The sequence below is a fragment of the Anolis sagrei genome, chromosome 1 (genome assembly GCF_037176765.1).
Source record: "Anolis sagrei isolate rAnoSag1 chromosome 1, rAnoSag1.mat, whole genome shotgun sequence".
Lineage (NCBI taxonomy): Eukaryota > Metazoa > Chordata > Lepidosauria > Squamata > Dactyloidae > Anolis > Anolis sagrei.
Genome location: NC_090021.1, coordinates 229,354,075 through 229,366,940, shown reverse-complemented (window position 1 = coordinate 229,366,940; position 12,866 = coordinate 229,354,075). Strand labels below are relative to the sequence as shown.

The following is a 12,866-nucleotide window of genomic DNA, read 5'->3' as shown; positions in this document are numbered from 1 at the left end:
CAACTATGGAAAACCACACTTTCAGAAAATAAAGTGCACATGTGAATGCATATATGGATCAACCAAGTCAGCCTCTGACTTAGAGGAAAGGACTTCACATATAATTTTTAAAAGAAGGTGGAATCTCAAGCCAATTCTATAAAATGAGTTTCAAACAGAAATTTTGGGTAGGAGACTTGGCCAGGAAGGTGCTATCCTGGTAAGGTATGAGCTGCAAACAACCTTATTTAGGCTTAAGGCTTCCAAAGTGGCTTGCTGTTTTCACTATCTGAAAACACTGGATGGCCTCAAAGAGACACTATAAAAGACAGCAAAAGCCTCACAGGTGGAAGGCTAAACAAGCAAATGCTTAGGGACTGAGGAGGGAGAATGCTTTTCCTAGTGAAAAGTCCTGGGATTTTCCCAGCCACTGTAAACTGTAACGGGGCAAAGGAGTCACTGAGGACTAAGTGACAGATATGCTGTCTGGTTGTTTGGGACTGCTATACTATATATGCAAGAATTAAATCTTGAGCCAAAACCTATGAGTTTGGGGTAGAAACATAGAGTTGGAAGACACCACAATGACCATCCGGTGAACTCCTTTTCATACAGAAATCCACACTGAAACTCATAGAGTTTTGTATTATAGCCCTGGATTACAACTGAAACTAGTGGTTACAGAGGTTGGATTGGTTCTGTTCACATCAGTACAAAAAGGTAACTTTTCCAGGTTCTGCCCTGATCTAAGTCAGGGCTTCTTTTTCTGCTCATGACCCCTTTCCGCTCAATAAATGTTTATGTGACCCCAGGTACACAAGTATATAAAATCAAATGTTTACTGAAAATCAGAATCTGCAAGGCTAGTTAAACAGGCTGATCTTCCTTTTTGTAGAGTAGAGTGGAAGCATTTTCTGCAGAGTCTATTGTAAACATTGCATATCACCACTAATAGATTTGTGCAGATGGGTGGCATTCAGGAATGTTTTACTGTTGCCACATTTTTCATGACACCAATATTGAGCTAAGGAGGTCTTCATTTAGAACCATGACCCACAATTTAAGATTCAAAGATATAAGCAACACCACCAATCTGTATCTAACTAGCCTGGATCCTTCAGTTCTTTGACTGTAAAAAGAAGGAATGGCGTTTACCTCTACCAGGTTGACCCATGAGCTTGGTGAAATTTTACAGTGTGGCACAAGGAAGGGGTGAGGACCCCCTCCCCCCAAATTGCTTACTGAGCTTCCTCAAAAGAGAAAGAGCAGCCTGCCTCCATGCAAGCTCGATTTGAAGTTGGCATTGGCCCAGCATCATTGGTTACAGCCAAACACTGAAAGGAAAGGAAAGAGCACTTTGGCTGGTCCCCAAGTACTTCAGCTACTGGTCAATGTCCAGCACTTTCCATTCCAGAAGCAATTGACCCCAACACGTCTGGTTAACTAGTCTGAAGCATCTGTGTAAAAAGCCCAGATTAGACTGGCCAGGGGCCAGTTGCACACTCAGAGCCAGGCTTCAGGAAGGAAAGAAGCAAGCTTGTGTCCCAAAGCACCTCACCTCGGCTGAGAGCAGCCCCGCTCTCCCGGTAGTCTTCAATCTCAGCATCCTTCTGGCGTAGCAAGGATGCCAGCTCCCGCACCTGACACTGCAACACCAGGCTCATTGCCATCAGGGGCCACACAAGGTGGTGAGACATCTGTCATAAGGCAGGGAAGAGAAAGGAAGGATCAACTAGCAAAAACAGCAGCGGGACTAGCACTGGGATTTAAAACAAGCTCATGGGCATCAAAAGTGCCATAGAAGTCACATACTGCCTTCACTCCAGTACCTTCAAATAGCAATGCTGTGAAACCTGGCATAGGCATGAAGTAGGCAGAAAAAAGCATCTCTCTCATGTGCTATATCCCCACTTGGGATGATGCCTGGAGCAAGTCTAGGAATTTCCCATTTTTCTGCTGTCTACCAGCAGAGGGACCCAAAACACCACCATCAGACCATCTATGCTACTGTTTGGCCATTGATCAAAACACTGCAAAACTCTGGTCCAAAGTTCTCTAACACAGTGCCTTCCAGATGCGTTTAGCCTACACCTATTATCATATCTGGAAAGCATGCTGTCTGTGGATGATGGAAGGTGTAAAATACCAAAAAGAAAAACAGAAAATTTCAGGATTTTTTTTCTGAAGCATTTTTTTCAGAAAACCAAAATTATCCTAATACATAGCTCTTAAAGCAAAACTTGCTAACTGTAGACATGGTCTGGTTTTACATATTTATCAGAAAGTTGGGCACTACAGCCTAACAGACAAGAAGGAAAATAGGTGTACCACATGAGGAACTTCAATCTGATCCATAACCCAGATAGATGAAAACTTGTTTACCAGGTTTCAAAAACATAGCCACAATAATCTGGAATATCAGTATGCACAAGGATCGAGTTTTTGTAAATTTAGGATACATCTACACTGTAGAAATAATGTTGTTTGACACCACTTTAACTCTCATGGCTCAGTGCTATGGAATCATGGGAGTGATCATTTTACAAAGTCTTTAAATGTCTCTGCAAAGAGTGCTGTTTATTATTGTTGTTATTAATTCATTTTTATCCCACTTTTCTCCCATAGGTAGGATTCAAAGCAGTGTACAATAGTTAAAAGCAACAGAAATTATATGACACAAAAATCAATAAAGCATCATGAAACCAAATCAACAGACTGCACACTGTTGTTACTTCACTGAACTGCAACTCCTATGATTCCATAGTATTCAGCCATGGCAGTTACAGGTCAGATCATCTTAACCTACTTCCTCAGCTACATCTGAAGAAGTAGCCTTAGCATATGAAAGCTTATGCTGCCAATTTCATTGTCTTAGTCTCTAAGGTGCTACAAGATTTCATTGCATACTGATTTTCCAGGATATCATTGAATACTTGATAGACAACAGGTAATGCAAAATAGTGCCTGTAATAATGCCAAAGGGAACATCCAGTTACGCTCTCCTGCTGATGGAATTTGTTTCATCAGCAGAATCCAGAAAAGAGGCAATTCCACCCCTGTCGCCTGAACACTATCAAAATAACAAGAGATTAGGGAACCATCCAGAGCAGATTTTTAGGGATGAAGGGAAAAGGTTCTGCTGCACAAGCAAACTTCTACTCATACAATGTTGGCTTCTGCACAAAGTCTACATTCTAGAATAATTAACTCGCAAATGCCAATGTTTTTAAAGTGATGGCATGCTATCTTATCCCAGAAACATTTAAAAAAAAATCTACAGATTCTGTATAGTTCACTTTTCGGAGACCAGGAAACATTTCTCAAGTTTTTCTAAGATTCAAATAATAAACAGAATTGCCGTGACAGATCTCAACCTATTTCTAATTCAGCAAACACCATTACCTGGGTATAGAGTGCCCTCTGCTGTATACATGGCCAAAATAAAACTAAGAGACTAGAGTATTTATTCACCTATTTGAACAGAGTTGTTCCTAAAACAACACAAAGTCACTGCACTCTAGGTATAATTAGATAAACAGACAAGCAAATCTCATATAAAGAGTGGAAGAGGGGAAATGAAAGGAAGGAAACATCCCCAACAATTGCAATTTCATAGTTTCAATAAAGTCTTATGGTAACAGTTTTAGATATGGGGGGCCCAGGATCCACTTTTCAATATACATTTTTTATGGAACTCAATTTTTATTTTTAATAATGCATTCAACTGGAGAGCCTTCTCTGTGTCTCACCATCTGCTCAAGTGTGTTTGGTGGGAACACAGGACTGAGCCTTTTTGGTGACTGCTCCCAGACTTTGGAACTCCCTCCCAAGAGAGACCAGGAAGGCCCCAGCCCTGTTGACCTTCCACAACCAGGTAAAGACATTGCTGTGCAATCAGGTTGTGGGTGGGACGCTGGGGGGACTGGTAGTTTTAAAAGTAATTTTATTTATTATATCTTAATGTATTTTAGCTTATATCCATGATACAACTATTAGACTGTTTTTAAATTATTATTTTTATTATTATTGTATTCACTATTTTTTAGATTTATTGGGCTGTATCATGCAACTATGAACCACTTTGAGTCCCCATGGGAAAAAGATAGGATATAAATAAAGTAAAGTAAAATAAGTAAATAAGTAATCCAATTTAGGACAGGTCCATTTTTTGTACTGAACTGTCAGTTGACAATTTTTCATTGTGCTAATAATTATGTTCTGTTTAGCATTGTCTGCCTCTGGCAGTATTTGTCAACAAAAGTATATACTAGATCGTATAAAAGAGCAAGCAGGTCTTAAACACTTCTCAAAAAAATAACATACAAGCCTGAAACACTGGCTATAAAGAGAAAGAAATATTGGGTTCTTGTAGGTTTTTTGGGCTATATGGCCATGTTCTAGAGGCATTCTCTCCTGACGTTTCGCCTGCATCTATGGCAAGCATCCTCAGAGGTCTGTTGGAACTAGGAAAAAGGGTTTATATAACTGTGGAATGACATGGGTGGAACAAAGAACTCTTGTCTGCTGGAGCTAGGTGTGAATGTTTCAACTGACCACCTTGATGAGCATTTGATGGCCTGGCAGTGCCTGGGGCAATCTTTTGTTGAGAGGTGATTAGAAAAAAATACTCTTCATTCATTTCAGAGTGCATGTATACTGTATAATTAATGCAGTTTGACACCACTTTAGCTGCCATGGCTCAATACTGTAGAATTATGTGATGCCCCATCTACACTGCCATATAAAATCCAGATTATCTACTTTGAACTGGATTATATGGCAGTGTAGATGATGTAGATTTTATAAGGCATTGTAGATGGGGCCTGAGTTATAGTTTGACAAGATATTTAGCTGTCTCTGTTGCCTCATCAAATTACCAGTCCCAGGATTCCATAGCATTTAGCCATGGAGTTCAAGTGGTGTTAAACTGCATTAATTCTACCATGCACATACACCCTTAATTAACAGCTGCTTCAGTTGATTAAATATGTTCCTGGTCTGAAGTTTAAACACATCCAGTTCCAAGTAGTTATATTCTGTCAGCCAAAAATAATTAATCCTTTACCCGCAGGATCCAGAATCCAAACTGGTGGGAAATCACTGGACTTTGATCTGTTTGGGGTGAGAGCCCTCACAGTCCCTTATCATTGTTCATGCTGGTGTCTAGGAGCTCAAAACCTCTACGAATTACGTAATTTTCACCACAATTGTCCACTGATATCTTACCACTTTTCAGTCCATGGTCATTTTTGTTCTACTCACCATTTCAACAGGCACAGCTGAACAGTGAAAGTCCCAGTAGAAAGGCAGTCCTGAGAGCTCACTCTTCACGTGAAGAGTCAGCATGCTGGAACTCCGTTGGCAGGAAAAAGAGGTTGCACCCTTCTTTTCCCCATCCAGGAGGGGACATATCAGAGCTTGCAGGTGGCTCAGAAAGGAGGACGCATGAGCTGTCAACCTCTTGTTTAGCTCCTGATTAAAGAACACACAAGCAATATAGAAACATTGCAGGACCTGGGGAAAGGGAGACCTACTCCACCAATAACTGGACGAGAGTTTCTCCTCCATCTCTTTCTCCCCCCCCCCCCCACCCCCCCAGTTGAGACATGTGAACATGCAGGTAGTCCGGAAGCTTTAATTTCTACAATTGTTTTGCATCTCTATGAACAATTGGTTTCCTGTTTATTTGTGTTTTGCCACACAACTAGAATTTGAAACAGCTAAAAGCCTTTTTCAAGGGCAGAATAAAATCAGAACAAAGGACCCACATTTTGAGCTGGAGGGAGCTCAACCTGCTCTCCTCAGATTCGAAGTGCTGACCTGTCAGTCAGCAGTCCTGCTGGCACAAGGATTTAACCCATTGCGCCACCGGGGGCTCCTTTGGTATTCAGTAGAGTTTGGTTATATTACATACAATAGTTTAGTAAAATATGCCTTATATCAAATGCAAAAACAAAATTTGTGATTTGGGGTTTTTTTTTTTAAAAAAATCAAGCCATGGAAGATTGAATGTATGGATGCAGAATCCTTTGATATGGACACAAATCATTTATACATATAAAAGTGAAAATACATATGTTGCTGTTGCAAGGTGAAGTGGCTTTCCGTGATGTCATTAGATTGGCTGTTGCTAGGTGAAGTGGTCTTCTGTGATGTCACTGGGAAAAGCAGGCAACATATTTATGGGAGGAAACAAGGGATGGATGGAAGGAAGATGGGAAGAAAGGAAAGGAGAAGGGGGAGGGGAAAGGGGAAAGGTATGAGAGGAGAGAAGAAAAGAAAAAGAAGGCATGGAGGCAACCCAACCCCCCCCCCCCCGACACCTGGGCAACGTTGGGTGTATGTTAGTCACACAATAAATTGTACCGCACACGCACATATCATATTCTATTCCACAGTGCTTTTTTAAAAAAAAAAAATCTCAATTTCAAGACAGTGAGAAGGCTTTTTCTAGTGATTTAAAGGTTGTGCCTAGAGACAGAACAGCAGCCAGAGTTTCAGGCCTGTTGGACAATTGCAAAGTAAGACTATAATTAGGAATGCCTTCTCTCCGCAAAATTACCCAGCATATCACACAGCTTTACTTCTTCACTTACCTTTGACCTCTGTTGTATCACCTCGGTATCTGCAGTTTCACACCACATATTGCTGAGATCGGAGAGGAGTAAGGCATAGCCAGCATCTCCAAACCATGCCTTGACCATCAGTGTAGTGGATTCAGCAAAGCACACCGAAGCCCAAGGCTGCTGAAGGAGTTTGTTTTCCATGTCCTTAAAGCTCTCCATCCTGTAACAATCATGACGTTTACTTCCAGATGCTTCATTTAAGGATACTGTTTCTTATTTCTGCACAATAAACAACTGAAACTCATTGCTAAGGTTCAGTAAAAATCAGTCACAGAAACTGAGGTTGTTAGGAATGGTGGGAGTTGGAGTCCAAAACACCTGGAGAGACGGTCCAAGTTGGCCTAGGCCTGATGTATCATGTTTAATGGCATCTCAAAGAGTCCACTCCTCAATCTCTAGTTTTGGGGCTTGGGACCAATCTGAACTGGACCGGGTTGTGGCGCAGTTGATTGGGAGTCAGCTGCATTAAAATCACTACTGACCGAGAGGTCATGAGTCCGAAACCAGCCCAGGTCGGAGTGAGCGTCCGGCCATTTATCAAACTTGCTGTCGACCTTTGCAGCCCGAAAGTCAACCTTTTACCACTCAAATTCAGGATAGTACAGCTTTTGAAAATAAATCAGGATTTGATGTCATTAGGGTTTTATTTCAAATACATGAGTCTGGAGACCCAGAACTTTCATTCTAAATTATTTCACTTAAAAATCATGCTTTGGATAAATCAGTTTACTCAAACACTGCATTTGTGCAATCCAGACTCCTGTGGTTATGATGTGAGTGGGAACAAAAAATGCAAAAGACAAGCTATAAAAGGGGGTGGGGGGACTATAAAAGAAAAGAAATAGCATATAATACTACTACTACTAATAATAATAATAATAATAATAATAATAATAATAATAATAATAATCTTTATTTGTACCCTGCTACCATCTCCCCAAGGGATTCGGTGCGGCTTACATGAGGCCAAGCCCACAATACATCAATAAACAAAACATCAAATAAAACAATCAATATAAATCACATAAACAAAAATAAGCAATAAACAATCCACAGTGGCATACAAGCATTGAAAAACCAATGGCCGGCCCAAATGTAATAGATTAAAATTAAAATAATGCTAATGTGACGTGAACATTTTCAGAGAGAGGTGCATCTACATATTGGCTGCAAGTAAGAGATGAAGGAACACCAGGTGTTATAGATCTTATTTCGGAAGAATGGCAAACCACCTCTAAATATTCCTTGCCTGAAAAAGCTTTATGTAATTCATGGGATCTGTGTTAAGACTTGAAGGGGCATACACAAACATACACACATAAACACTCTCTCAAAATGTATACTAACAGATAATAACACTGTGTAACAAAATTTGAAAAAAAATCTGTTCCAGGTTCAAAAGTGTTATTTCCTGTTTAATTGTGCAATACTTCCTTTGTAAGTAGTTGTTCTATTCCAGAAACTTCCTTTTTGTGGCACTCAAAAACTATGTTGAATTGGTTGAGAATCTATGAGATATTCATAGAAAAAAATAGAGCGAAATGTGCTGTATGATGTCCCGCAAAAACTATGCTTTTGCAATTTAATGAACTTTTCCCATGTTTTATGATAGAACCAATTAAGAAATGACATATATATCCCAGGAACAAAACTTGTGTTTCATATTGTAATTGTAGCTGTGGTAATTTGAAGACTAAGTAAATATATTTCTCTTGAATAATAAATATTATCATAATGAAGGTGAAGCCTTTACCTTTACAATAGTTGCTTTGAGTCCCCTTTGGGGAGATAAAGCGGGATATAAATAATAATAATAATAATAATAATAATAGTAATAGTAATAATAATAAGCTTACAAATACCATCTTAAATTACAATTTTTTGTAAGATGTTCAAATTGTCATTCCCGCACACGAATGCACTGCTCACATTGTCAAAGCACAGAGTTGCAATCTACACTTGATGTTTCTCTTGTAATTTAACAACATTTCACTACTTTTGGAAGCTTTAAAGGTGTATATTTGGCTAATTGGTACAATGAACTGATGACTAAAGGATTGGTAACACGGACGATGAAATTGGATCATGATTTTAGTTAAGAGATGCATTGGATTATTATCGACGGGCCAATATTGTTTATTGTGTATGTTGTTTTTATGGTTTTAAATTGAATATTGTTGTTGTTGTACTGTTGTAAACCGCGTTGAGTCGCCAATTTAGGCTGAGAAACTGCGGTATACAAGCACAGTAATAAATAAATAATAAATAAATAAATAAATATTGGAAAAATAATTGTAAAAGAAAATCCATAAATGTAAACAGGGTGTATAAATTTGGGGGAACATCCCGTGTCTGCAACACACGTATCTGCATATTTATATACACACAGAAATAGATACACAATACACATATGGTGCACACACTCAGGGATGGCTTCAGAAGTACAAGCTGGACGTGGAGAGGGATAACCTAAGGCAGTGGTTCTCAACCTGTGGGTCCCCAGGTGTTTTGACCAACAACTCCCAAAAATCCCTGCCACTTTACCAGCTATTGGGAGCCCCCAGTGGTGCAATGGGTTAAACCAGGGGTCCTCAAACTAAGGCCCAGGGGCTGGATACGGCCCTCAAAGGTCATGTAACTGGCCCTCACTCGGTCAACCTAAGTCTGAAACGACTTGAAATCACCCAACAACAACAACAACAATCCTATCTCATCAGCCAAAAGCAGGCCCACACTTCCCATTGAAATACTAAGTTTATATTTGTTTAAATTGTTCTTCATTTTAATTATTGTATTGTTTTAAGTGTTTTTTTGCACTACAAATAAGATATGTGTCGTGTGCATAGGAATTCAAATTATTATTATTTTTCAAATTATAATCTGGCAGTGACCTGGCCCTCTGTTTAAAAAGTTTGAGGACCCCTGGGTTAAACCGTTGTGCCGGCAGGACTGACAGGTCACAGTTTCGTATCCAGGGAGAGCACAGATGAGCTCCCTCTGTCAGCTCCAGCTCCCCATGTGGGGACATGAGAGAAGCCTCCCACAAGGATGGTAGAACATCAAACATCCAGACTTCCCCTGAGGAATGTCCTTGCAGATGGCCAATTCTCTCACACCAGAAGCAATTTGCAGTTTTTCAAGTAGCTCTTGACACACACACACAAGAGTTGGAACAGACCTCGTTGGCCATCCTATCCAACCCTCTGCCAAGAAGCAGGAAAATCACCATTCAAAGCACCCCTGACAGATGACCATCCAGCCTCTGCTTAAAAGCCTCCAAAGAAGAAGCCTCCAGCACACTGCAGGGTAGAGAGTTCCACTGCTAAACCACTCTCACAGTCAGAAACTTTTTCCCAATGTTCAAGTGAAGTTTGAAGTCATTATTCCATATCCATATCTCAGAAGAGAAGGCTGAGAGGAGATATGATAGCCATGTACAAATATGTGAGAGGAAGCCACAGGGAGGAGGGAGCAAGCTTGTTTTCTGCTTCCCTGGAGACTAGGACGCGGAACAATGGCTTCAAACTACAAGAGAGGAGATTCCATCTGAACATTAGGAAGAACTTCCTGACTGTGAGAGCCGTTCAGCAGTGGAACTCTCTGCCCCGGAGTGTGGTGGAGGCTCCTTCATTGGAAGCTTTTAAGCAGAGGCTGGATGGCCATTTGTCAGGGGTGATTTGAATGCAATATTCCTGCTTCTTGGCAGGGGGTTGGACTGGATGGCCCATGAGGTCTCTTCCAACGCTTTGATTCTATGATTCCTAGTCTTCAGGGAAGCAGACAAGCTTGCTCCCTCCTTCCTATGACTTCCTCTCACATATTTTTACATGGCCCTCATCATGTCTCCTCTCAGCCTTCTCTTCTGCAGGCAAAACACTCCCAGCTCTTCAAGCCGCTCCTCATAGGCCTTGTTCTCCAGACCCTTGATCATTTTAGTCACCCTCCTCTAGACACATTCCAGCTTGTCAATATCTTTCTTTAATTGTGGTGCCCAGAATTGGACACAGTATTCCAGGTGTGGTCTGACCAAGGCAGAATAGAGGGGGAGCATGACTTCCCTGGATCTACTCCTATTGATGTAGGCCAAAATCCCACTGGCTTTTTTGCCGCCGCATCACGTAAGCGGCTGAGGGGGGAAAGGAAAGGGCCTGAGACTCTGAGGAATTGTGGGAGTTGAAGTCCAAAACACCTGAAGGCCCGAAGTTGGCCCAGGCCTGAGCAAATTGAGCTGGAATGTGTGAAAACTACAGTTCCCAGCATACGCCTCTCTGGCCCCAATGCATGCCGGGAGTTGTAGTCGAAGGCGAGGGGGGAAATAAGCCCAACGGGAAATCTTCCACCAGGGAACCCAGGAGGCCTATCATTGGGGAGATGCCGTGTGTCCCCCACACCTCGCCTTCCTCCCTTCTTCCCTTACCGTGGATCCGAGGCACCAGCAGCCTCCGAGAGGAAGGGGGAGGAGACTGAGGCGCCGCCGGAAGCAGCCCTGTTGTGGTCTCTCAGGAAGATGTTGTATTTACACCGCAGAATGAGTGAAGGCAGTGTGGCACCACTGGAGGAACTGCCATGGCCCAGTGCTGTGGAGTCCTGGGAGTTGTAGTTGGGTGGGGCACCCGCCCTCTTTGGCAGAGGGGGCCTTGTAACTCCAGGAAGCCTCTCCTCTCTCCTTGGCCCTAGTGCCAGGCATGTGTTTGAGTGACCAGCTGTGGGCAACTTGGAACTTCATGCATCCCAGGCCTGGGCCAACTTGGGGCCTCCCTCCAGGTGTTTTGGACTTCAGTTCCCATCATTTCTAACAGCCTCAGGCCCTTTCCTTTCCCCCCTCAGCTTAAGCAGCTGAGGGGGAAAAGGATAGGGCCTCCGGCTGTGAGGAATTGTGGGAGTTGAAGTCCAAAACACCTGAAGGGAGGCCCAAAGTTGGCCTAGGCCTGATGTAATATTTATTTATTTATTTATTTATACCCCACCACCATCTCCCCAAGGGACTCGGAGCGGCTTACCTGAGGCCTCACAAGCATAACTGGTGGGAACGAAAGAAAGTGTCTTCTTGGTGGTTGCCCCCAACTTTGAAATGCTCTTCCTAAGGAAATCGGGCAGGAGCCCTCTCTAGCTAACTTTAGGAAAGAACTAAAAACCTGGATGTGGAAGCTGGGTTTGGAAAATGGTTGACTACTTCATTAGAGTGGTGGTCTTTTAGCCTTGTTAATACCTATTGGTTTAAATTAGTTTTGCCTCTTCTGTTTATGATTATTGATTATATATTATGTTTTCTGTTTTTGATTTTGCTTATTATTATGTATTTATTACTTCACTTATATACCGCAATTCTCAGCCTAATGGCGACTCATTGCGGTGTACAACATGGAAAAACAGGTGCAAAAATTCAACATACAAAAAATAATACACAGTACATCATTATCAAAACATCTCATCAAAACATTAATATAACTACAAGCCATTCCGAGTCGTCTCATCGTCAAGTTCACAATCCAATATCATTTCCGTTGTTCCGTTCCTATGGTCGAGTTACCCGTTATCGCACTACTATTCAAATGCCTTCTCAAACAACCAGGTCTTTAACTTCCTGCGGAATATCAACAGGGAGGGGGCTAGCCTGATGTCTACGGGAAGGGTGTAAATAACACAGCTTATTTATGTGTTGTGTTTTGATTCTGTTGTGAGCCGCCCTGAGACCTTGTGGAGAGGGGGCAGGATATAAGTAAAGATGATGGTGATGATGATGATGATGATTATTATTATTATCAAGCTTATTATCCCTAAAACTTTTGTGCATTTGTAAACCTCATGGATGCATACAAAACTTAGACAGTTACTCTCAAACAGCAATTAGCTTGGCATTTGTTGCAAAGGGCAATCAATCCTTTATAATAATATATGAAAGTGCTCTGACATCATCACTACAAAATATCTTAAGCTTACTTGTTACATTCTTTCAAAAATGTAACTTCCTAGCAGCCTTATTCACCAAAACATAGTTACCTAGAGGTAATTACCTTACCTCCAGCAAAGGGTCACCGCCTTGTTGTGGCGCTGGAGCTTGAGCATCTCAATGATGTCATGAGTGAAACCGTGAAGGGCCACCCAAGACGGGACGGTCGTGGCAGAGAGGTCAGACCAAGCGTGATCCCTGGGGAAGGCAACGGCAAACCACCCCAGTATCCTTGCCAAGAAAACTAAATGGACCAGTACAACCAGAGATATGTCGGTATGCCATTGGAAGATGGGACTCCCAGGTCGGAA

At 41.7% G+C, this 12,866-nt stretch overlaps 1 protein-coding gene across 2 annotated transcripts in view; it reads right to left on the bottom strand.

Moving 5' to 3' along the window:
* The window catches only part of NHEJ1 (non-homologous end joining factor 1), a 113,090-nt gene extending 101,808 nt beyond the window's left edge, over window positions 1–11,282 (bottom strand). Inside the window, exons 1-4 of one of the 2 annotated variants that reach the window (XM_060773296.2) lie at window positions 11,023–11,282; window positions 6,576–6,765; window positions 5,242–5,451; window positions 1,538–1,676 (exon numbers count right to left, since the gene is read on the bottom strand). In XM_060773296.2, the coding sequence (XP_060629279.2) occupies window positions 1,538–1,676; window positions 5,242–5,451; window positions 6,576–6,764 (538 nt within the window). In that variant the 5' untranslated portion in view covers window position 6,765; window positions 11,023–11,282. Of the gene's footprint in view, window positions 1–1,537; window positions 1,677–5,241; window positions 5,452–6,575; window positions 6,766–9,783; window positions 9,993–11,022 lie in introns of those variants that run through there. The other variant, XM_060773305.2, reaches the window with a different exon arrangement.
* Window positions 11,283–12,866: the final 1,584 nt, after the last annotated feature.